The following is a 25,893-nucleotide window of genomic DNA, read 5'->3' as shown; positions in this document are numbered from 1 at the left end:
TTACATTTTTTGGCTTGAAATGGTGCTTTCTTCTATATTTGACTTCTCGGTTTTCTTCGTAGATATTACTGTTTCCTCCAGTGTTTCTTCAAAACTTTCCCCTATCTTAGATGTTTTCTTAGAGGCTTCCTTAGAAGCCCCTTCCTCTTCTTCCTCCTCTTCCTTTTTAAGTGACAGCCCAGTGGATAAGGCTTTGGGGGTTGCAGAACTAAGGATTCTAGGAGGGAGCAGATAACTTGGGTTGGGAAGTGGATTCAGCCCTGAAATGCTTAATCCACTGGTGCTAAATCGTGTCTCTTCGCCTTCCAGCAGTTTCCTGTAAGTTCAACAGAGAAAAGCTCTCAGGAATCAGGTTATTAATTTTGTTTAAGGAACTTAACTCTCCTTAACTTAACTTTCATTTTAGACGCTCCAAAGAACACTGCAGCTTCTTCATGAGACTGAGGCCAGCAATGCTGTATTGAGCTGGAGACTAGCACTCCTGTGTATTCTCTCTCGGCACCCCCCTCCAATATCAGCGTTGTTTTAAGTATTGTCAAAGGAAACCTATTACATTCACAAATTGCTTTCCTGCAGGGAAACATATAACTCTCCCTTGGCCACATTAGACACCCACTTTTGGCAATTAGAGTCTACAAAGCTCTAGAGAAAAGTAATTTCCCTAATTAACACCTTAACTGTAATGGGGTAAGGAAGTGAGAAGTCCACAGAGGAACAGGAAACTAACTGCCAAGTCCAGCCCACACTCAAGATTTGTGCCTTTTCCATGTATGAAGGTATGAAGGGAATGGGTCAAGCTGTGACAGCAGCCACAACTTCAGGCACCAGTCTCTACTCAGCCTAGACTACACGGTACCAGATCAGAGTGGCTGTTGTCTTGTTTCTTATAATCCTAATAGAGTTTTGTTGTTGCTTCTTTATTTGTTATTTTGCTTTTGGAGACAGGGTCCCATAGATCCCTGGTTGGCCTTGGTATGTAGGTGAGGCTGGTCTTTAACTCCTTACTGTCTTTCTTTTTCTTTTGGTTTTTCAAGACAGGGTTTCTCTGTAGCACTGGAGCCTGTCCAGAAACTCACTCAGTAGACCAGCCTGGCCTCGAACCGCCTGCCTCTGCCTCCCAAGTGCTGGTATTAAAGGTGTGTGTCACCACTGCCTGGCTGTATTTTGATTTTTAAAGATTAATTTTAATAGTGTGTGTGTGCGCACATATGCATGCAACCAAGTACAGATGCTTGGGGAGGCCAGAGGCATCATATTCCCCTAGAGCAAGTTATAGGCAGTTGTGAGCCATTTGATGTGGGTGCTGAGAGTCAAACTCGGGTCCTCTGTAGAACAGTATGTGCCTTAACCACTAAGCTATCTCTCCAACCCCAACTCCTATTTTTGTTTTGTTTTTGTAGACAGGGCTTCTCTGTGTAGCCCTGGCTGTCCTGGAACTTGCTCTGTAGTCCAGGCTGGCCTCGAATTCACAGAGATCCACCTGCCTCAGCCTCCCTAGTGCTGAGATTAAAAACGTGCACCACCATGCCAGATCCTAATCCCTATTTTTAAATTTAGAGTTGATGGACTTTCATTTTGATCTTTAGAAGCCTGCATTACCCTTTAAGTGCCCAGCAAAGGTATGTAGAATATTCCGGGACTAGCAAGGTGAAGCTAGGATATATTCAAGAAGAGGGACTGAAGGGTCAACTGGCCTGACTGGATAGTGATGCTTTCTCCATCCTCCCTCACTGGTCAGAAACAGACCACATGGAACCACTTCTGTAGTAACATTGCCCCCAGGTGAGCACGTGCTTTGCTAGGGTAAACGTGGTATTTGTGTACCTGTAAGCCGCTATCTCAATGTCAAGGGCCATTTTGACATTGAGCAAATCCTGGTATTCCCGAAGGTGGCGTGCCATCTCACTCTTGGTGTTCCTTAGGTCATTCTCCAGCTGCCCAATGCTATCCTGGGAAGAACATATCCAAAATATTTAGACCAAAGCAGCAAAAATTCATTGACATTTCTACAAGGCAGGATCTCAACCCTGACTCCATGTTAAAATCACGTAAGGAAATGATAGAATACTTACACAGCAATCTGTGTCCAGCCTAGATTCGGTTTTGTCTGCTCTGGGGTAGGGGCTCAGCACTTGCATTTTTTCCTTTTAAAGTCCTTGGGAAGTTTAGATGCATGTTGACGGTTGGGAACTTTACCAAGGGACACATGAGTTCATGAATCCCTCCTTGACTGTGTACATATGTGTATGTGTGTTTGCATGTTAGTGAATGTGAGTATAGGTACCCACAGAGGTAAGAGATACTCTGGAGCTACAGTTACAAGCAGTTGTGAGCCACCTGATGTAGGTGCTAGGAACTGACCCTAGGTCCTCCAAAGGAGCAGAGCACACTCTAACCACCAGTCCTATATACGATAAAAATTTAATGCTGGGTAGATGGTTGCACATTTCTCAAAGCACCAGCTTTTTAAAAAGATGACAATTTTTATTTTTTGTACATTTATTTATTGATTGATTTGTTTAGGTTTAGGTCAGTACACTCCACAGTCAGTCTGAGAACAAGCAACAAACAATATAAAGTTTCATGGACACTACACATTCCCAGCAGGGTATGGCGGGGCATGCCTATAGAGCAGACTTTAAGTTCAATCCCAGCTTAGGCTACACAGGGAAACCCTGTCTCACAAAATGGAATAAAAAACATATTCCTGGCCCTACCTAAGAAATACTGAATCCATTTCTTCAGGAGTGGTCAGGTTTTCTTTCAGCAGCTGAAAACGCTGCTCTTGGTCTTGGTGTGTGGGTGTTATGTGCCACCAGGGATGTGTGGAATGAGAGGACAACTTGTAGAAGTTGGTTCTATCTTCCTGCTAGGTAGGTCCTAGGGAGGAATGTGGAGTCTGGGTACCAACTCAGGCTGTCAGGCTTGGTGCTAAGTGCCTTTACCTGCTGAGCTGTCTTTCAAACAACCCTCAAAATGATAATTTATATAAAACCATTTTACAGTGGCAAATACCACTTATTATTTGGACATGAAACTAACAGTCTTTCTCAGCAATCAAGGGTTGTGAAATGATGTTATTTTTCTGTGATTTCATGTCTGTTATCTTTCAGATATATTTGGGGTGTTTATTTCTATCCTAACGGTTCCAGTGAGCAGTGTCTGTCTTGATGTTGCAGTTTATTGCTTGTCTCTGTCCTGAGAAGTGCTCTCATGGGCGCTAGGCATTCTTGACAATGCCTGACTCTAGTGGTCTCCCATCTCTATCCTTCTACAGGCCTGAAACCCAAAAAAAGGAATCATTTCTTTTGACAACCATGTTAAGAATGTTGGGCTGAGGGTATTAGGGGGCCAACTTCTCAATATGTGGTTTAGAGGTAGATGTTTTTCTCATCAGCAGGTTAACTCAATTGTTTATTAAAAACTTTATTTCACAACTGTTTTCAGAATGAGAGGCTGCTAGGGCGCTGAGTTCTAGATAGGTGAGGGTTTCTTGCTCTTGTTTTACATCTCACATGGCTATGGATCAGAGTCCACAAAAAGTGTAAGCCAGCCCCTTCCAGGAGCTGACGGAACTGCTGACTGCCTGTGGGTCACTGAGCTCTGGTCTCTTTGTTTGTACACTCCTCCCCACACTGGGCTGTCTTGCTGCCCTTCACAAGGCCTCCAAAGATGGCCTCCAGCGGGAAATGTGAGCAGAGCGCTGCAGTCTGCCCCCTCCCCCAACCATGCAGCTGCAGGAGAGGAGAGAGGAGGCACTCCCTGCTCCAGCTGGGACCACTCTTGGAGCAGCGAAGCATCTGGCCCAGGGTTGGAAGGAGGCAGGTGGGGAAGAAGACAAAGCATGGTCAGCCTAGCGTGTGTAGTGAAGAAGAGGAACAACGGTGTGCCCATTTCCTCTTTGGGAGTGGAAGGGGAGACCTCAGCCAGGCAAGCCAGACTGCAGGCCATACAGAACCATGGCTGTGCAAAATCATCTAGCTAGGGAGAGAGGATTTTAATGTATGGTCACCTGCAGGACACATGTCCTTATTCTCACTCCTATCTTTGCTGTACCCTTGTCTTCTGTCACCCTCTGAAATCCTATCTTATGAGAAAGTGTGACTTAGGTCAGTACACTCCACAGTCTGTCTGAGAACAAATAACAAACAATACAGAGTTTCATGGACACTGCACATTCCCAGCAGGGCGTGGCGGGGCATGCCTATAGAGCAGACTTTAAATTCAATCCCAGCTTAGGCTACACAGGGAAACCCCGTCTCACAAAATGGAATAAAAAACATATTCCTGGCCCTACCTAAGAAATACTGAATCCATTTCTTCAGGAGTGGTCGGAGAATCTCTCTTAAAAAGCTGCTCCTTGGTCTTGGTGTGCCATGGGGTTTAGATCACCAATTAAATTTCTTCCTATGAAGAAGCTATTGTGGTGGCCCAGGTGAAAGCGACAGGGTGAGATGGGGGCAGGTGGAAGCACTTCAGAAAATGAATTCTAATTTCAGAAATGGATCTATTAAGCTATAGATTTATATGTAGCCACTGCTGCTTCCGGTCTCTCGAGGGCCAGACCCTGCTGGCTATTTAATTAGGCTGGTCTCCAATCTCATATTGGAAAAGAGGGTAGCCTTGGCTTATCTCCCTGGAGAACATTAACCAGCAGTGATCTTGACTGCTCAGCAAGGTCTTTCAAGGAAAGCTTTGGCTTTCTAAGACGCTCCACAGTCCAGGACCGAAAGCCCTTTGAGATGGCCTCGGCATAGCTTTAGTAACGTCTGAGGTTCTAATGGCAGTGCCCCAGCTATGTGGGGACCAGAAAGTGTCCTCTGTCAGAGACGAAAGGAATGCCTTGTTCTTCTCTGCGAAGCACGGCCGCCTTGGGCCTGTACGACAGCAGCCCCATTTCTTCCTATTGTGTGCTTACCGTGTCACCTTGAATCACTCTTTGTCCTTTTGAAAGGACGTTAAGCTTTCTGTCTTCGGATAGGCTATCAACTCTCTGGGGCAAGGAAAAGGACTTTAATGGGCTGAAAGCTCGCTGAGGAAAAATGTGCTCACTGTGAGACTCTGAACCAGAAGGGAAAGAGCACCTCCTGTTACTACTGCGGTGCAGTGGAGGATGGGCAAAGGGCAGGAAGACGATGGTCTCAGTGAGGAGGCTCTCCACCTCGCCCAGCATGAAGGCTGCTGGAAAACAACCAGGGGTGGCAGGCAGTGTTTGCAGGCCGGGCTGTGAGCCCCACCCCAGCATTAGGACCCAAGGGGGTAGGAAATAGCTTTGTGTTTCCCTCAGCAGGTTGTTGAGGCTCCCCAGGCTAACGCTGATGGGGACAGTGCTGCAGACTGCAGGTTCGCGTTCCTTTTGTTTCCTGGACTATTTTCTAACACAGAACGCCTGTATTTTAGAGCTAATAAGCCAGAAAAAAACATCACCACCTCTTAGAACAAGCAAAAGGAGGGCAGAGCAAAGCCCAATTAAGCTGACAGTTTGGGGGTAAGTTACCCCTTTTTGTAAAAATATTGGGCTAGTTCTCAAGAATACTACCTAATTCAACATTTGAGGCTCCTGGAAGAAAGGACATCTTAAGTATAATTGATTTATTCAGCTCATCCAAGCCTGGGACACATACTGAAAAGCTCAACTTACATATTCTGTAGCAAAACAAGAATATTTATTTGAATAATACTTTAACATCAAACTAACCAAACAGACATTTCAAATGGGCCTTTTCCCTTTATGCAAGGGGGTCGTTCATAATGGCCAGTACATGCCTTTTATCAATAATTCTTTAGCTTCTGAATAAAACAATACTTTTGAAATATTATGCCATTTCCTGGTTCTATTTTTAGTAATCTTTTCCCAACACATTAATTTTATCAAATGTAAAATTCAATTCCAGCTAAAATAACTTCAAGTTTCTGAATTATAGACATTCTATTCAAAAGAGCTTTTATTTTTCCTTGTACTTAAGCCATGTAGTTTTGTATTTTTCTACATTTTTCACCCATCCTGTCTTCTTACTCTGTGCCCTTTGTGGACACTGCCCAGAATGTCCAATGTAGAGAAACTGAGGATATGGTGGCCTTTGTTGGGAAGAAACAGCCAATCAATACCTTCACAGAGCTTATAGAGCAGGGAAAGATGGGGGAAATGTCGCCTCTAACAAAGAAACCATCTCTGTAATTTGCCACATGCACTTAAGCTGAAAAAATATTAAGGTAATGGGACCTTTCAAGTGGGATCGCACAGCTGTGGAGCAGATTAAATGGTTTTTGTTAAGTGCTGAGCCATCTATGGAGGCGAAAACTGATGCTGTCTACAAGATGAACTTTGACTTTAGGAAGCCCAGACTGATTGTATTATAGAACTAAAAAAAAAAAATTGAAGCAGTTAATTGCCTGGAGGCCCAGAGATTCCTAACTGGGACAGTTTGGAAACATCATCAAAGCAGGAGACATTTCCGAGGCGGGAGGAGATCAGCACCGCGGACAGCGCCCCACCATTCTCCCTGCGGACCTGGCTCCGGGCTTTCTTAGAACTGTCAGAAGGTGGTCAAGGGAGCCGCGCGCGTGCATGTGCGTGTCGCGGGTTTCGGAGGGGCAGTAAGGGTGGGGCAAGGCAGTTGTCACTGGCTTGATTATGCCAGTTAGCACTCCTTTGTAGAGCAAAACTCAAGAAAATGAGCCCAGTTCTCAACCGTAAAGCAGACCATGCTCTAGAAACATCAATTCTAAGGCTCAGAAAAGTCCTTTTATAGCTAACTAGACAAACTAGACATTTAAGGACAGGACCATTCGGAGGTTGTGACCTTCCCCTTCTGTTTTGCTAGTGTGTTTATACGCTTGGTGACAGGAAGGCACGGTTAGATATTTCGGACTCCCCAAAACATTGAAGATTCCTTTGTTAGAAGAGTTCAGACCAGAGACTGGGGGTGGGTATTGTAGTTTGGTGTTACAGCATGTACCTAGCATATGCATGAAGACTTGGGTTCGGTTCCTAAAACTCCCCCATCACCCAAACTAGAGTGTAAAAACATTAAGGGGTTGAAAGGGCTTCCAGGCACATACAGTTTACGTTGGAGGCTGCACGCATGGAACCGTGATTTTTTTTTTAATTTGTTTGCCAACACCTCCAGCCAACACTCCTCTCTCCTCCCTTTCCCTCTCTCGGTTTCCTCAGGACCTCAGTGTACAGGGAGTGTGCGGAAGTGGACAGGGCACTCTTCCCTAGCAGGCAGCCCTTACCTGGTAGCCGGCCACCTCAGCGCTGTGCCGCTCCTCCAGTTCCAAGATCTGCCTCTCCAGAGACTCATTGGCCCCGCGCAGGCCCTCGATCTCAATGGTACGAGCTTGGAGCTGGCGCCGGTACTCGTGGATCTCCTCTCGGCTGGCTCGGATGGCTTCGGTGCTGCGCGCAGCCTGCTCGTTCAGGTTGGCGAACTTGGACTTGTACCACTCCTCGGCTGACTGCAGGTTCTTAGCGGCCAGGGACTCGTACTGGGCGCGGATCTCCCGGAGCGCCGAACTCAGGTCCGGTTTCGCCACAGACACGTCCACCTCGGCGGCGGCCTGCGACGACGCCTGCAGCGTGGCCAGGAGCTCGGCCACCTCCTCGTCGTGCACCTGGCGCACGAAAGCCAGCTCGTCGAGCAGAGACTCCACCTTCTTCTCCAGATCCAGGCGGGCCAGGGTGGCGCCGTCCACGTCGCGCTGCTGCGCCTTCAGGGCGCGCTCGGCGCCCTCGCGCCCGCGGCTCTCCTCCTCGCAGCGCGCCCGCAGCCGCTGCACCTCCTCGGCCAGCCCGTCGCGCTCCAGCAGGGCCTGCGCGCGCGCCGAGCTCGCCTCCTCCAGCTGCGCGCGCAGGTCGCGCAGCTCGCGCTGGAAGAGCTCGCCGACGCGCGACGGCTCGGCGTGGCGCTGTCGCAGCGCTGCCAGCTCGGCCTCGAGCGCGCGGTTCTGGGTCTCCAGCTGGTGCACTTTCTCGATGAAGACGGCGAAGCGGTCGTTGAGGCCCTGCAGCTGCTCCTTCTCGTTCGTGCGGATGATCTTGTACTCGTTGGTGCGCGCCGCCGCTTGGCTCAGGTCCAGCCCGTCGGAGGCGGGCAGCCGGCGGTAGGCCAGGCCCAGGCCGAGAGACGAGGCCGAGGAGCAGGCGGCCGTGGAGGCCACATTGCTGCGGGACAGCGACTGCGAGCGGAAGCTGCCTGAGCCTCCCGGCCCGGAGAGGCGCGTGGACAGGCGCGAGCCGTCTCCGAACACCTTGCGGTAGGAGGAGGCGGAGCACAAGTAGTGCTCCGATCCGAAGCTCATGGTGCCGGGGTCGGGGCCGGGCGCACGACTGCGGCGGGACCTGGCGAGGACGAGAAGGTGCGGCGGAGGCTGGGCGCGGCGGGGCGGTGTGCGGGGCTTTTAAGGCTCGGGGCTGGGGCGACGCGCTGGGGGCGGAGCTTCAGTTCCCGACCTAGCGGGGAGAGGGAGGGGTCCCGCGGGGGCGGGGGAGCGCAGTGCCACCGCAGCTGCGCACCACCGACCTGGGCTGTCAGCGTGCGAGCCCCTCCCTGTCCGCAGCGCCTGTACCCCAAGAATCTGCTTTGGAAAAGACCAGAGGGGAGCGGGTCTCCCCAAACAGCCTGGACTTTCCAGCCCGAGAGCACTCAGCGCTCTGATGGCTTCATAGCCTATCCTTCCTTTTGCCTATCCCTCATGGAGAGTAGGTTTTCTGAAAGGTGTCCTCCACTCTCATCCGCACCACAGAATTCTCAAGGGTGAGGCCCTCTTTTTTCTTTCTTTTTTCTTTTTGTCGTCCCTCTCTCCCCAGGGAGAGCGGACATCCTTTTCTTTATCTCCCATCTTCGGGGTCTCCTAGTGCTCAGCGGGAAAGCGGGTCCACTTCAGAGAGCATCCTTCAGCTCCGCAGTCCCAGGAGACGGAGGATTCGCCGAAAGCTTGAGATGCTCTGGGTCATCCATGAAGAACGAGTTCCCGAGGATGCGGTGCGAAGGGTTACAGAGAGGGAAAGAGGCCAGACCTGGAAAAGGACAAAGCGCTGAGAATTAGCAGGGTTTCTCTCTAGGCCTCTAACGATGGCGCATGCCAGGACTGCGGATTGGTAGAAAGGAGGGTACAGGCTTTGGTTTAAACAAACAAACAAAAAAGCCACATTAGATCTTAAAACGTTTCAAAAATGGGTTTTTGGTCAGGAGGTTTCACCTAAAATGAAACTGGTTGATGTTGACATTTTAATGCCTGCCTCCCGCCCCTCCACTCTTGAAAATGGGAGTGAAGGTGACCACAGTGGGTGGAAGTGAGGTGCCCTTTGTGAAGGGAGTGAGCTGCTCTCCACAGTCCCGGTCACTTTCCAGACTCGGGTTTCTTAACTTAATATTTCATTTCTCTGGCCCTGTATGCATTTGAAATTCCATTCTGAATTAGACAGGAGAGCCGTTTTCTGTGGAAATTAGTCTTTGAACCAAAGACTCAATTTCAGGAATGAACCGGAAGAGCACTGCTGGCGGAACTGACCTCCCTCACTACTCAGTAAGGACAGTGTCTGAAAGATGAAGGCTAGATTGCCTCAGTTTACTGTCCAGCCTATGCACCACTCAGGGGAATGTGAAGCATTTTGCTTTGTAGTTAAGGATTCCACACTTCTCTCTGTTTGTATTGAGATAGCTTTCTCATTCTGCTCCCCCAGTAGCTCAGGTTGTTCTAGTGTTTGCTCTAGAGTCTAAGCTGGCTTTGAATTCCCGGCAGTCCTCCTGCCTCCTCCCAGACTAGCAGTTATCAGTGTGGCTCACCACAGCTGGCTCCTGCTGCCTTTTTGGATCTTGGGATTCTAGAACAGATTTGTTTCACTTTGTGGGAGGGCTGTATCACTGGGACAGGATCCTAACGGTAAGAGGAAGACTTCTATGAGACTTCAGAGCACACCCCTGGCTCTTTGCCACAGCTGTTCTGGTTCCTTATCATTCACTGAAGGCCTGAGCTAAAAGCAATTCTGGGCTCTTTTGTGCTCTGAAAGACTGGGAAGAGGATGCTGGAAGAATGTTAACCCTGGTGAAGAATTACTGCCTGTCAATCACTGTGCCCACGCCTTGTGTAGTTTTCCTTCCTAAGACGGCTGCCAATCCTGTCTTATGGTTAAGCCACTGAGTTTCAGGAACAGCATGTGTGCCCAAGGCCACCAACAAGCAAAGGCATCCATTCTTTCTGGTACATAATGCCTTAGTGCAACGAAACTCTTTTCTCTTTGTCAGACAGGATAGGGCTGAGTGGGCTTCAGAAAGTTTTGGCTAATAACAAAAGATCAGGTTTATAACTAACGCTGGGTTCAGTTGGAGGTGATGGGTTTGAGTTGTGACCCTCTTTCGCTTACCCTGTAAGAGCAGCAGCACCTACCTCTACTGGGTGGTGGAAGGCTGACTGGATGCATGTGGCTGAGCTCTGTACTCTACTTCTGGATAAGGAGTTTATTTTCATTAGCATTTTCTAAAATCACGTATGAGTGTGCACGTGCACCACTTATGTTCCTGAAGAGGGTGTCAGAGTCGCTGGAACTGGAGTTACAGACAGATGTGAGCCACCATGTGGGTGCTGGCAATTGAACCTGGTCCTCTGGAAGAGCAGAAAGTGCTCTTAACCACTGAGCCATCTCTCCAGCTTCATCACCATTTTTTTCCAGGGGGGATGCTGCTCCACTCCACAACAAATGGCATGAGCAGGATGTAGTAGGAACAGCGGGCTGTGTCCCACCACCCAGCTAGCTTTACACCTGAAATAATTACACGGAAACTGTATTCGTTTAAACACTGCCTGGCCCGTTATCTGTAGCCTCTTATTGGCTAACTCTTACATCTTGACTAACCCATTTCTAATAATCTGTGTAGCACCACGAGGTGGTGGCTTACCAGGACGATTCTTAACCTGCATTCATCTTGGAAAGGAGAGCTATGGCATCTGCCTGAGGCGTCTGTCTGACTCTGCTTTCTTTCTCCCACAATTCTGTTCTGTCTACTCTGCCTACCTAATTTTCTGTCCTATTAAAGGGCCAAGGCAGTTTCTTTATTAACCAATGAAGGTAACACATGACAGATGACCCTCCTCCATCAGCAGGATTTGAAGACTGTAAGAAACCATCACATTTTTCACAGGCTTCTAGAATGCTTTGGGAGAGGATACAGCCAGCCCTGATTGTGGTACCAGCCTGGCTTGCATGACTGTAGAAAGTAGAAACACAGTTAGAGCTTCCTTTGCACTCTAGTTCCAATCTCACTTCATTCGTGTCTCTTGAGACTACTAGATCATCTGATGTTCTGGTTGGAATTCTGCTTTTCTTTTCCTTTCTGTCCTTCAATACAAGCAGTACCCCAGAGACACAGATGTGCCTAGAACAGAAGGAAAATGAAACAAAAGACTTAAAACCCAGCCAACAGGCAGTGCTCTTGAGGAATTCGGGGTGGGCTACATTTTGCATCTTAATTAACAGCTTACTTAAATTTCCCCCTGCATCTTCCGCCTCCCTTCCTGGGCATCCCGCTCTAGCCAGGGGTTTGGCTTTAACAGTGTTAACACAGGAATATCCTATGGGAGTTATCTTGGCTGCACGTCCGTCCGTAGCTCCTTCCAGCTGGCCAGGTCTCCTGAGGGAGTACCCTGGCTGTGCCAGGCTCATGTCTTCCTCTTCCTGTCAGCACTCAGGCCATGGAGCTGTGGGTCAGCCATCCTCCTTCTCCCTCGTGCCACATCCTTCGCAGTCTCTGTGGCTTTTGGCAGGCTCACTGTTCTCCTTGGCTTCAATTACATACTCCTGTACTTCCCATGAGCTCTGGTTTTTACATAGTAGGTTTTCCAGAGTTAGGTAGACCTTTGCTGAAGAAGAGATCTATATTTGTGTCATGGTTCTTCTTAGCCGTGTGGCCTTGAACATATTACTACTATTTGCTAAACTTTATTTATCTATAAAACTGTCCACGTGAATCATCTCCAAACTTGGCTGATCTTTAGAACTACTTAAAAATTTAATATCAGATCCTCAGGCTTCACCCAAGACCATCTTCTCAGTGGGTCTCATTTATCTCTCCAGAGGTTGCTGTGTGGTTTGTTGAGATTATGTATACCAAGTCGGTATCTCAAGGTTTGCTGTGTGACTATTCAATAAACACTGAGATCAGAATTATCAGCTCCCTTCATTCAACAAATAGTCGCTGAATGTTTAGTATGTGCCAGGTACTGGAGCAGTTGCATAAAGGGCTGGGGTGGGGTTAGGGAGTTTGAAATCAATGTCCTCACCTGTGACAATGAGTTGTAAATTGACATTTCTGCTTTCCACCAGCCTTTGGGTATCTAGTGCCTCATGAACGGTGCTGGCCACTGTCTAAAGTAAGCTGACCTAGGGTGCTGTAGCCATGCCTGAATTCTCAGCTGTTGTGAAGGCTAAGGCAGAGGGGTCACTTGGGTTAGGAGTCAGGCAGAGCTAGCCTGAGTGACAGAGTGAGATTCCTTGTTAAAATGTAAATAAGCAGAGCAAGTGGTATATGCCTTTGACCCCAACATATAGGAGACTAAGACTGCAGGGCTCTGAGTTCAGTGAGCCTGGGTTGTATGGCAGGTTCAAGGCCAGCCTGGACTATGTATTGAAACCTTGCCTCAAACAACCCTAAGTAATTAAATAAATAAATAAGCAATCTCCCTCTGGAGTCACCCTCCCCACTTTGTGATCTTGATTTAAGCTATCTTTGTCCCCCAATTTATGTGATCTTTTTTCCTGGGATTTCTTCCCAGGCTCTTACTATCAATGATTGCACTCAGAGAGATCTGCCTGCCTCTGCCTTCCAAGTGTTAGGATTCAGGGCATGTGCCACCATACCCAGCTGAAATACAATTTTTTAATGTTAAATTTTATTTACATTTTTTTATTCTTCTTGTGCAGCAGTTAAAAAATGTTATAATCGTAGTGTAACTGTGAACCGTGGAAGGTTGACTCACTGAACAAGCTGTCAATAGCACAGCAAAAGTAGATGAAACTTTATTTTTTAAAATTAATTTTATTTTAATAATATATCATTGTTGTTAGTCTTAAGGTTTCAATTGCTATGAAGAAACATTACAGCCACAGGAACTCTTATAAAAAATTTGTGGTGGTTCTCTTAAAGTTGAGGTTTAGTCCATTATCATCATGGCAAGATGGTGATGAGATCATGGTGGTGTGCAGGCAGACATGGTGATAGAGAGGTAGCTAAGGGTTCTACATTTTGACTAATAGGCAACAGGAAGTGGTCTGTATCATTGGGCATGGCTTGAGCATATATGAGACCTCAAAGCCTACTTCCACAGTGTCAGACATCCTACAACAAGACCACACCTATTCCTACAAGGTCACAGCTTTCAATGGTGTTACTCCCATTGGGGGCCATTTTCTTTCAAACCACCTCATTCCACTCCCTGGTCCCCAAAGGCTTGTAACCATATCATAGTACAAAAATACATTCAGTCCAACCTCAAAAGTTTCCATAGTCTATTACAGTCTCAATAATGTTTGAAAGTCTCTTCCAAGATTCCTGCAGTCTCTTAACTGCAATCCCCTGTAAAATCAAAATCTAAAAACAGATCACATACCTTCTAACATATAATGGTACAGGATATGCATTGCCATTCCAAATTGCAGGGAAGGAAGCATATTGAGGAAATAATGGACCAACGCAAGATCATACACTAGCTGGCAAACTCTGAACTCTGCATCTCCATGTCTGGTGTCAAAATGCTCTTCAGCGCTCCAGGTCTGTTCAGCTCTGTTGATGCAGCACACTTCTTCTCTTGGGCTGGTTCCACTCTGCTAGCAGCTCTCCTCGACAGGGATCCCAGGACTCTGGCATCTCTAACATCTTGGCGTCTTCAAGGCAATTCTGGCTTCAACTTCACGGTTTTACACAGTGACCTTTCTAGGCCTCCATTCTGGGACCACCCAGACATCCTGACACATGCCTGAGCTCAGTGACTTTTCATAGTCATGCAGGCAAATTCTATCATCCCTTTCTCCTATTCTTGACTCTAAAGCCAGAGCCATGTGGATGAAGTTACCAAGTTCTGCTGTTTGCTGGGGCTGAAACACTCCCCCTCATTCAACTACATCTTCATCATCTTCTGTTTTCCATGGTTTCCTTCACTACCTAAATTTCACTGTTCTGGAACTTGCTCTGTAGATTAGATTGGCCTCAAACTCACAGATCCACTAGCCTCTGCCTATGGAGTGCTGGAATTAAAGGCATACACTACCACACCTGGCTCTAAATTTTTCTTTAATTCCTTTTCATAAATTGGAAATTTAGCTGGGTGTGATCTTGCCCTGAGATCACCACTCCCTTTATTCCATTTCTTAATCTGTCTCTCTCCTTGAACACAGAATTTAGCTCCATTCCACTTCCTGGTATTCATTTTCTCCTTAAATTTTGCATTTTGGAATTTACCCTCCTCAGCTTGCTTCTTTTCATTATAAATCTTTATTAGAGTTGCTCCTACTAATCACACGACGAATCTATACTAGACTGTTTTGAAATTTCTTCTGCCAACAGAATTAATCTAAAACTTTTCATTCAGGCAGACTCTTTGGACAAGGGCAAAAGGCAGCCACATTCTTCATCAAAATATCACAAGAACATTCTCTAGGAAACACTAAAATTCTTCTCTGAAACCTCTTGAGCCAGTCCTCCACAGTTCAGATCATTCTCAGCGCTACTGTCTTCCATGTTCCTACTAGTATGGCCCATTAAGCAACGTGTAATGCATTCCACTGCTTTCCTAACTCAAAGTATCAAAGTCCTTATTACTCCAGACAAAAACAGGTCTGGCCTATTACGGCAATACTCCAGTCCCTGGTACCAACTTCTGTCTTAGTTAGGGTTTCAGTTGCTGTGAAGAAACACCATGAACACAGCAACTCTTATAAAGGAAAATATTTCACTGTGGTGGCTCACTTACAGTTCAGAGGTTTGGTCCAATATCATCATGGCACTTTCATTCTGGCACTTCAATACATGAATGTCATACTTTGTTCTTATTCATTCAGCTATTGGCATCCTTAAGATTCAAATGCTACTTCCCCCATGAAGCCTTTCTTGGTATCTGCAATGTAAAATGCTCTGTCCTGCTTATGAACTCTCCTTTTCCCTTCCTCCTCCATCTGTACAGCCTTCACAGTGCTCACATGACTAATGTTTACTTATCATCTTCTGCTGTGATTATTCTAATATAATCCAAGTGATCTAATATGATCTAAGGGTTCTGTGGTGGTTTGAAAGAAGATGGCCCCCATAGGCCCATAGGGAGTGGCACTATTAGGAGGTGTGGCCTTCTTGGAGAAAGTATGCCACTGTGGGGGCAGGCTTAAGGTTTCATATGCTCAAGCTATGCCCAGTGTGGCACACAGACTTCTACTGCCTGCAGATCCAGATGTAGGACTCTCAGCTCCTTCTCCAGCGCCGTGTTCGCCTGCACGCTGCCACGTCACACCATGATGATAATGGACTAAACTTCTGACTGTAAACCAGCCTCATTCAATGCTTTCCTTTATAAGAGCTGCTGTGGTCATGTGTCTCTTCACAGCGACAGAAACCTAACTAAGACAGGCTTCTTATACCCCTGTCTTAGTTAGAAAAAAAGAGAAAAAGACAACTGCTTGTGAAAGTCTTTGGCCTGACACTAAGAATGAGATCCAGAAAGAAAACAAAATCAATAAATTTGACTTCATCAAAATTAAAAGCCTTTTCTTTTCTATAAAAGACTCTGTTAGAGAAATGAGAAGACAAGCCATAGACTGGGAGAAAGTACAAGTCACAGGAAGGGATTTGTATTTAGAATGTATAAAGAACTCTGTAAACATAATAGTAAGAAAATATGTTCCAAATACAAAGTAGAAAAAGTCCTGAACATCTATTTCTACCAAAGGGACCATTGAGGTGGCAAAGGGCACATAGAGACGGCTCAGCATCACCAGCTATGGGGAAGGGCACATAGAGACGGCTCAGCATCACCAGCTGTGGGGAAGGGTACATAGAGATGGCTCAGCATCACCAGCTGTGGGGAAGGGACACATGGAGATGGCTCAGCATCACCAGCTGTGGGGAAGGGACACATGGAGACGGCTCAGCATCACCAGCTCTTAGGGAAATGAATGTAAAACAAGAATGATATAACATTCCATATCCACCACAGTGGCTAAAATGAAGAATCTTCAGAACAGTTGGGAATCCAAAATGGTCCAGCTACTTCAGAGACGCCTTGGTGGTTAGGTCAGAAAATGATCCTGTGCTCACATAAAAATGTGTCCATAAATGTTCATTACAGCTTTGTTTATAATAGACTAACACAGAAAGCCTCCTGTGGTACGCGGTTTCCCCAGGTGACTAGGTGAACCTACAGCCCTACAGTAGAATATGTTTGGGAATGAAAAGAATGAGCTGCTGCTACACAGTCCCAGGGACTCAGGCACATGCCCAGGAGACTGAGAAAGAGCTTGAGGTCGAGGCTAGCCTGGGCTACAGGGCAAGTTTCAGGTTTGTGTGGGCTGCATATTAAAAGACCCTATTTCAGAAACAATAGAAAACTTGAATGAGCTACAGGGCACTTTGTTGGGTGAAAAAAATTCTCAAAATACTATATTTTGATATTCCTCTCCCATTATAGTCTGAAGTGTTAGTAATGACTGACAGAGGTTAGGACACAGCAAGGATGTATGTATTATTAGATAACACGAGGGAGTGTTTTTGTGTGTGCTGGGATAGTTCTGTTACTTAAATGAATACACATGATATGAGAGAGAGAGAGAGAGAGAGAGAGAGAGAGAGAGAGAGAGAGAGAGAGAGAGAGAGAGAGAGAACATGCTCTCCAAATAAGGTCTCTAGCTGAATTAGTATACTGTCATTTTCCTGCTTCTGCTGTAGTGCTGTGGTTATGTAACTTTCCATGGAGAACCTGGTAAGCAGTGCATGGGAACTTCCTGTACTATTTTTGTAACTTCATGTGAGCCTTAAACTATTTCAAAGTAAGATGTATATAAATAAATTGTGGGATATTTGTACACTATGTGAAGATGTATTTACTGTGATTGGTGTACTAAAAGCTGAACAGCCAACAGCTAGACAGAAGACATAGGAAGGATTTCTGGAGAGAGAGAAAGAAAGTAGGAGAAGAAGCTAGGCATACAAGATATGCCAGGAGACACAAAGAAGCAGACTAGGTGGCACATGACAGAAGTTAGATTAATAGAAATGGGTTAATTTAAGTTATAAGGACTAGTTAGGAACAAACCTAAGCTGTAGGCCGAGCTTTCATAATAATAAGTCTCTGAGTCATTATTTGGGAGCTGGCTGGCGGGACAGAGAAAGACTCGTTTCGTAAATATAGGGAAATATTCTTGTGACGTACATAATAGAGCATTTAAGGTGTCAGTCGTGAACCTAATGTCATTTTCAAATATTTGGCAAAAATAGTACAGACACTTGCGCATGCATGCACACACGCACAGTAAAGCAGGGTGACGTGAAGTTAATGGATGGTGGATGTAGTGCAGGGGTGCACAGAGGTTTGTTGTGTAAAAGCTAACTTGCAACTCTTCTCAGAGCTTAACTTTTTTCAAATAAGTTCAGAAAATAGATTAGTAGATAGATAGGCAGGTGAATAAAGTAGAGAACGGGGATGTATCACCTAAGTCTGGGATAATGTAAAGTGCTTTCCCCACTCCTGTGTACCCAGCAACAGGAGAGCATGTTCCTTCTGCAGTAACAGAGATGCTGCGAGTTTGCTGTGCTGTACAGTTATCTAGTGTGGCTTTTGAACCGTGGCATTGCTTTTCTCAGAGTAGTTTAAATAAGACATAAATAAGTCATGTAACATCTGTTATTTACTGTGCTCTGCATACATACACACTAAGTAATTGATTCTTTTGTTGGTCTTCAGTGGTTCTCTAGGTTTTTGGTTTTATTTCGTTTTTCCTGGTTAAGAACCCTTTGTCTGTGTGAGTCCTTTGAAAACTCACTTGACGGACTAGTTTATCAATATTGTTGAGTTTGCTCACACATTTGTGTTCATACAGTTGTGTTGTTTGCTGTGTAACCTCTCAATATACATAATTGTTACATGCTTTTTCATAGGGTGTATGTGATTTATTTATTTATTAGATCTGTCTGTCTGTCTATTTTTTTGAGACAGGGTTTCTCTGTGAAACAGTCCTGGCTGTCCTGGAACTGACTCTGTAGACTAGGCTGACCTTGAATTCACAGGGATCTGCTTGCCTCTGCCTCCACCTCCTGAGTGCTGGGATTAAAGGCGTGTATCACCAACTGCCCAACATGAGATTTCTTATTAATCTTTATTTTTTAAGATTAAAAAGTACTAATGTGTATGGATATTTTGTCTGCATGCTTTCCTAGTGCCCATATTAGCCAGAAGAGAACATCAGATCCCCTGGAACTGGAGTTATGGATGGTTGTGAGACGCCATGTAGGTGCTGAGAATTGAACCTGAATCTTCTGGAAGAACAGTCAGTGTTCTTAATCAGTGAACCATCTCTCCAAGTCCCTAGCCATTATTATTTAAAAGTAGAATTGAAGCAAAACTTCTGTGTTTTATACTTTAGCAGTGCCCTAATTATGGTTTCTATTGCTGTGATAAAACACCATGACCAAAAGCAACTTGGGGGAAAAGGGCTTCCTCTGCCTGCTTCTCCATGTAACATCCATCACTGAGGGAAGTCAGGTCCAGAACCTGTAGCCAGGATCTGGTGCAGAGGCCATGGAAGAGGGAGAGGTGCTGTGTACTGGCTTGGTCCCCATGGTTTGTTCAGCCTGCTTTCTTTTTTGGCTTATTTATTTATTTATTTACTTGTTTGTTTGTTTGTTTATTATGTATACAATATTCTGTCTGTGTATATGCCCGAAGGCCAGAAGAGGGCACCAGTCCCCATTACAGATGGTTGTGAGCCACCGTGTGGTTGTTGGGAATTGAACTCAGGACCTTTGGAAGAGCAGGCAGTGCTCTTAACCTCTGAGCCATCTCTCCAGCCCTCAGCCTGCTTTCTTAGAAGGACTCCCCTCCCTAGGGATGGAACCATTCAAAGTGAGCTGGGCTCTCCCACATCAGTCATCAATCAAGAAAATGTTCTTCAGACGTGGCTACAGACCAGTTTGGTGGGTATTTTCTCAATTGAGGATCCCTCATCCAACATAAGTGTAGCTTCTTTAAGGTGACATAAAACTAGCCAGCACAGGTGGTTTCTTGGTGCTTAAACCCATCGGTAGTCACATGCTTGTGTTCTCTTTTCTCTCACCCCCTCTCTGTCTTTCCTCCTTTACAGAATGTTCTCTTTACTTACCTACTTAGAAGCCCGAGGCTAGGCTGTAGCTGAGTTTCTCAGCCCCACTACTAGGGAGGCAAGCATGATTCATTTTCTCTTCAGTACCTCGGACAGCTCCAAGTCTCCAGCTGTGGGCGCTCCGCCTCCTCACCCGCCCCCTTTCTTCTCCTTCCTCTCCTGATGAAGTCACACATTTGATTGTCATCCCTGTGGTGGGTGCCTGGTTTTTAGATGTCACAGAGTTGGAATCAGAATGAATTGGGAAGACACTGCTGATTCTTAGAGAAGGATCTCCCTCCCCAATGGGTCAGTTATGAATTGCTAACTGGGGAAGAAATAAAGGCTCTGAGGACTCCCCTCTCCCCAGATTTTCCTGTACTTGTGAGCTTGTTGTTGCCTGAAAAGAAAATTCTTTCAGAACAAATAAAGATACAGTTTGGGAGGTTAAAAAAAAGAATTTCAGTCTGAGGAGGCTGGTAAGGTGACTCAGCCAGTAGACATCTGTCACCAAGCTTGATGATGGAAGCCACATGGTGGAAGTGGTTCTCTGACCTCCACGTGTGCTCTCTGGTGTATATGTGCATCACACCCTTCACAAAATAAGCAAAAGTAGAAAATAGAATTCCAGTTTGAATAGAAAACCGTCCCTGTGAGTCTTTTCTGTGAGACAGAGGACAGAACAGCACTGCATGAGGGTAGGCACAGAAGGCTTGAGAGGGAACGTCAGCATGGGTGTGGGAGTGGGGGCCTTTGCGGGCAAAGTTAAAGGGTACACCTAACACTTAACATTATTATTTGAGTGCACATGTGTGGATCAGGCTGGCCTCAAATTCACAGCAACCTGTCTACCAAGTGGTGGAATTACAACTGTGGGTCACCGTGCCTGGCCTGAGTTTCACTGTGTAGCCCAGGCAGGCCTGGTACTCACTGTATTGCCCACTCAGGCCTTGATCTTATGGCAGTTCTCCTGCCTCGGAGTTTGAAATGCTGTAATTTCAGATGTGTTCTAATATACTGGCTGGATCATGGAAGTGGAGAGGGGAGCTGAGTGACAGGACCATCACTTGTGCTCTGCTTCCTCACTGCACACAATGGGACAGATGGGTTTCGTTCCAGCTGCCTTAAGTTGCTTCTGTCAGGGTATTTAGTTAAAACAAGAAGAAGCCAAACACTTGCTTTATCTTTAGTTAAGAAGACTGCGTGTGTGTGCATGAGTGTGTCGGTGCTACAGTGCGTGTGCAGAGTGAGAGGACAGCTTGAGAGGGCTGATTTTCCACTTCTACCCTGGAGGTTGTGGTGCTTGAATGCAGGTCGTCAGGCTTGGTGGCAAGCACCTTTACCTGCTCAGCCATCTCACTGGGCCTTCTTTCCTTTATTAGCATACACAATAATAGGTTTCATGAAGGTATTTTCCTACAGCTATGTTATTGTATTTTGTTTTAGTTTGTTTCTGTTCCCTGTTGCCTTCCACTGTGTCCCATGCCCCCAAGCCCTGCTTCCCCTCCCTCCCTCCTGCAGACAGTCCCTCTCTATTTTCTCACATCCATTCTCCCCTGACGTTCTCTCCCTTCTCTCTCATGATTCCCTTTCTAGTTTTATGACTCACTGTGTTAGTTACGGTTTCTATTGTGGTGAATAGACACCATGACCATGGCATCTCTTATAAAGGAAACACTTAATTGGGATGGCCCACTTACAGTTTCAGAGGTTCAGTCCATTATCATGGTGGGAGCATGGCAGTGTGCAGGCAGATGTGGTGCTGAAGCAGTAGCTGAGAGGTCTACGTCTTGTGGGCAACTAGAAGTCAGCTGAGGCACTGGGCGGCATTCTGAGCATAGGAAACCTCAAGGCCCACCCCCACAGTGACACATTCCTCTAACAAGGCCATACCTACTCCCACAAAGCCACACCTCCTAATGGTGCCATGCCCTATGAGATTATGGGAGCCAATTACATTAAACTACCACACACAAAATGTTAATTTTAAAATTAGGTTCTGCATATGAGAAAAAGGTGGTATTTCCTTTATTTTCATTAAATGTGTACATGTATGTGTGCCTGTATATGTGTATGTTCCTGAGATTAGAGACTTCCCTGGAGCTGGGGTTACAAGCAGTTGTGAGCTGGCTGATGTGGGTACTGGGAATTGAATTTAGGTTCTCTGCAAGAACAATGCATGTTCTTAACCACTGAGCCATATCTCCAGCCCCAAAAGGTTGTATTTTCTTTCTGAGTCTGGCTTATTTTGCTTAACATAATCATCTCTGGTTGCATCCATTCTCCTGTTTGTCATAACTTCATTTTTATTTATGGATGAATAAAATTCTGTTGTGGATCCGCACCACATTTTCTTATCTGTTCATCTGTTAGTGAGCATCTAGGTTGGTTGCACTTCCCGACTGGGATGAATAGTAGCAATGTACGTAGATATCCATGCTAAGATGACTTCATCTCAGAGCGGCAGAGCTAAATAATATGGTGGTTCTGTGGTAGAACAGGGACTGAGATGAAGAATCAATGTTAACATATGGAGACTGGAGGATGGCTCAGCAGTTAAGATCATTTCCCATTCTTCTAGAGGACAGAGTTTGATTCCCAGCACCCGTGTCAGGTGGCTCACCTATATAAAGCTGTGTACCTGTAGATAACTCCAGCTCTAGGGAATCCAGTGGCCTCTTTTGGACTCTACTTCTGGCATCTGCATTCATGTGCACATACCCACACACTGACATACACATAATTAAAAATTAATAAAAATATATTTTGAGACAATCTCACTTTGTAATCCAGGCTGGCCCTGAACTCACAGAGCTCCACCCACCTGTGCCACAAACATAAAAATTAATCTTAAAAAGATTAATATATGAAAGAAGCCAATTTGCAGAGTAATGCTGGATGCTTTTCTTTACCTAGGTTTCATTTAACAAATAAAGCATGCACACACACACACACACACACACAAAGCAGGTGTGAGCACGTGCACACAAGGCAGGTGAACACAAAGCAGGTGCATGTACACACACAAAGCACGCACACACACACAAAACAAGTGCACACATAAAGCACGCACAAAGCATGCGTGCACATACACACAAAGCCCATGAAATACAAAGGAGAAAGGGGGACTATAAATGTCCTGTAAACACATAGCTGGATCATTTTGGGGTTATTTTTTTTAGTCTACTAGCTTACTGCCATTTGTGGGAATGCATTTCCTTTCTTAATAAGCTGTCTGTCCCTATTTCTGTTTCTAATCATCGGAAAAGCCCAGAGGAAAGGCAAGATTAGATAAAAGAAAAGTAAAAGGGCCTGCAGGATGCTTGGAGGGTAGAAGCAATTGCTTTGCAAGCATGATGGCCTGAATTTGAGCCTTGGAATACACAGTTGAAGAGAACCAGCTCCCAGAAGTTGCCTTCTGACCTGTGTGTGTGTACTGCGACACACATGTACATGCATTAGAACACCCACACTAATAATAAATATTTTTTTGTAAGATTTTGTTTATTTATGTGTATATGCATATGTTTGTGTGCACGTATGCTACATGTATTTGAATGGATTCAGAGTCCAGAAGAGAGCATCAGAGACCCTGGAGCTGGAGTTCTAACATGTTAGGTGGTTGTGAGCCACCTAACATGGATGCTAGGAAACAGACTCTGGTCTTCTGAACAACAGCAAGTGCTCTTAACCTCTGAGCCCTCTCCAGCTCCATAAATAACTTGGGGTTTTTGTTGTTGTTGTTGTTGTTGTTGGTTTTAATTATTATCATCATTATCATCATCATCATCATCATCATCATTATCATTATTATTATTTTGCCAAGACAAGGTTTCTCTATATAACAGTCCTGGCTGTCCTGGAACTTGCTCTGAACTCTGTGAGTTCAAAGCCTGCCTCTGTCTCCTGAGTGCTGGGATTAAAGGTGTGAACCACCACCGCCTGTCATAACTTTTTTTTTCTTTTTTTGGTTTTTCGAGACAGGGTTTCTCTGTAGCTTTTTTAGAGCCTGTCCTGGAACTAGCTCTTGTAGACCAGGCTGGCCTCGAACTCACAGAGATCCGCCTGCCTCTGCCTCCCGAGTGCTGGGATTAAAGGCGTGCGCCACCACCGCCTGGCCTGTCATAACTTTTTTATCTTAAGAAAGGAAGAACAGGGCTGGAGAGATGGCTCTTCCACAAATCCTGAGTTCAATTCTCAGCAACCACATGGTGGCTCACAACCATCTATAATGAGATCTAGTGCTCTCTTCTGGTTTGCAGGCATACATGTGAGCAGAACACTGTATACATAGTAAATAAATAAATCTTTTTAAAAAGGGGGAAAAGGTTAAAACAGGAGGACTGAAGAAGGATGTTATAGAGGAGAAGAGAAAAGAACAGATAGAAAAATGAAAAGAAAAAACAAAAACTAAAGTTATCAATAATGAGAAAGTTTAAAATCAAAGTTAGATAAGAGTAAAATATAAAGATAGGAGGACTTTTTAAAATTCAAACAAGCCAGGTGTTTTAGTCACACCTTTAATCCTGAAACTTGAGAGGGAGAGGCAGGTGTATCTCAGCTCCAGGCCAGCCAGGGCTACACAGTGAGACTCTCTGTTAAACAAAACAGAACAAGCAGGTGGTGATGCATGTTTGTAATTTTAACTCTTGGAAAGTAGAGGCAGGAAGCTGAGGGGTAAAATGTCATCTTTTAGCTACACTGTGAATTCAAAGCTAGCCTGTGCTGTAAGAAACACTGCTTCAGGAAGGGGAAAAAGGCTGTTAAGATAACTTAATAAGGGGGCTGGAGAGATGGTTCAGCCGTTAAGAGCACTGTCTGCTCTTCCAGAGGTCTTGAGTTCAGTTCCCAGCAACCACAACCACATGGTAGCTCACAACCATCTGTAATGAGATTTGGTGCCCTCTTCTGGCATGGAGATGTACATGCAGGGAGAAACTATATATAATAAATAAATCTAAAAAGAAAATTTAGAAAAAAACATAGCTTAATAGGTAAAGACAGGTAATTGCCTTAGGTAATTGTCAGGCCTGTCATTCTGAGTTTGATTCCTCTTGTGTAGAAAGAGACTCTACTAGAGCAAGCTGTCCTCTGACCTCCACACACATTGTAACATACTCATCCCCCAGTAAATAAACGTAAAACTATTGTTTAACTTTCCCTTCAAAAACAAACAAAAACATCGAGGAAAAGTTTTAAAAAGTCAACAGAACTTAAGGATATATTGAAAAGTAATAATAAAAACAGAGATTGGACTGGCAAGATGGCTCAGTGGGCAGCATGTTTGTTTCATAAATCTGAGCTGATAACGTCTTAGAGAGGTATTTCTGCACATATTTTTAGATTATTTATTGCCATATGGTCATGCATAGTTTGGAGTTGCTTAGAATATGCTCAGCTTACATCTAGCTGCCTACTGAGTTTCTGAATAGGATTGTTTCTCTAAGGCTAAACGTCTATTTTCAGTTCTCTTGCCAAGTCTGCAGTAACAGGAAGACATTCAGAGCACAGGGTACACTGATTAACAAATCAAATTTCAACACATGCACATGCACTTGTACACACAGGTATATACCTGAGCATATATTCAAACACACACACACACACAATTCCAGTACAAAAGCCACCACTTTGTACAAATATAAAAAATTTCACCACCCCTTAAGTTCTAAACTGACTCATGAAAAGATAGAAAGTCTAAATATACGTATATTAAGCAATGAGTTTCATCAATAACCAAAGACCTTCCAGAAAAGAAAATATCAGGAACATATTGGTGAATTCTATAAATGCCTAAAGGAAAACCAACAGTATCTTAAGACTCTGGGAAAGAAAACAGAAGAAGAGAGAACATGTTCTTACTCATTATATGAGGCCAGTATTCAATATCATGAGTCAGACAAAAATACCTTCCAAAGACAGTTACAAACTCATGCCCCATTCTGCATACAGATGCAAAATTCTTCAATACTAGCAAGCTAAATCAAATGACCTACTAAGAGAACTGTATATAGTGACCAAATGGGATTTAGCCCATTGATTTAGTGGTTCATCAGCCAGTGTGATACACCAAATTAATAAAAGGCACAGCCTATGCGTGATCATTTCAGTAGACACAGAAAAGACACTTTTTACAGAATCTAGGACCTTGCATAATAAAAACACTGAGGTGGAAATTCAAGGGCATTTCTTTGATTTGTGAAGGACAGCTACAAAAAAAGAAAATGTGTTGTACAGCAAGTCCCTGGAATCCTGCAAGCTGCCTGGTTCATAGGCACCATGGGAAGCTCTGCAGATAAAATGGGAAAGGAGTGTCGGAGGCAAGGGTGTTCTGGTTATCAGCACCAACGTTGACTTCTATGTAGGCCACATCTTTGCCCAAAGCCACAGCCCTGCCATAGCAGCTGCCTCTCTTTTCACCCATGTGATCTCACAGCCAAGACTGAACTCAGGCTTCTACAGCAAATTCTTTACCCACCTTCTTGTTTAATGTCAGGACCAACTCCTGAAAGTTGTCCTCTGACTTCTTTTTAAAACTTGTTTTATTTCATGCTCAT

General features: G+C 45.1%; 1 protein-coding gene across 1 annotated transcript; it reads right to left on the bottom strand.

The window, feature by feature from the left end:
- Nucleotides 1-8,304, bottom strand: Ina (internexin neuronal intermediate filament protein alpha). The gene is made up of 3 exons (XM_038312312.1): nt 7,240-8,304; nt 1,825-1,949; nt 1-316 (listed from the first exon to the last, which is right to left on the bottom strand). The coding sequence occupies exons 1-3, from the start codon at nt 8,302-8,304 to the stop codon at nt 1-3; spliced, it is 1,506 nt and encodes a 501-aa protein (XP_038168240.1).
- Between the last annotated feature and the right edge of the window lie 17,589 nt (nt 8,305-25,893).

The sequence above is a fragment of the Arvicola amphibius genome, chromosome 1 (assembly GCF_903992535.2).
Source record: "Arvicola amphibius chromosome 1, mArvAmp1.2, whole genome shotgun sequence".
Classification (NCBI taxonomy): Eukaryota; Metazoa; Chordata; class Mammalia; order Rodentia; family Cricetidae; genus Arvicola; species Arvicola amphibius.
The sequence above is the reverse complement of the archived record's forward strand: the minus strand, read 5'-3'. Positions and strand labels throughout refer to the sequence as shown.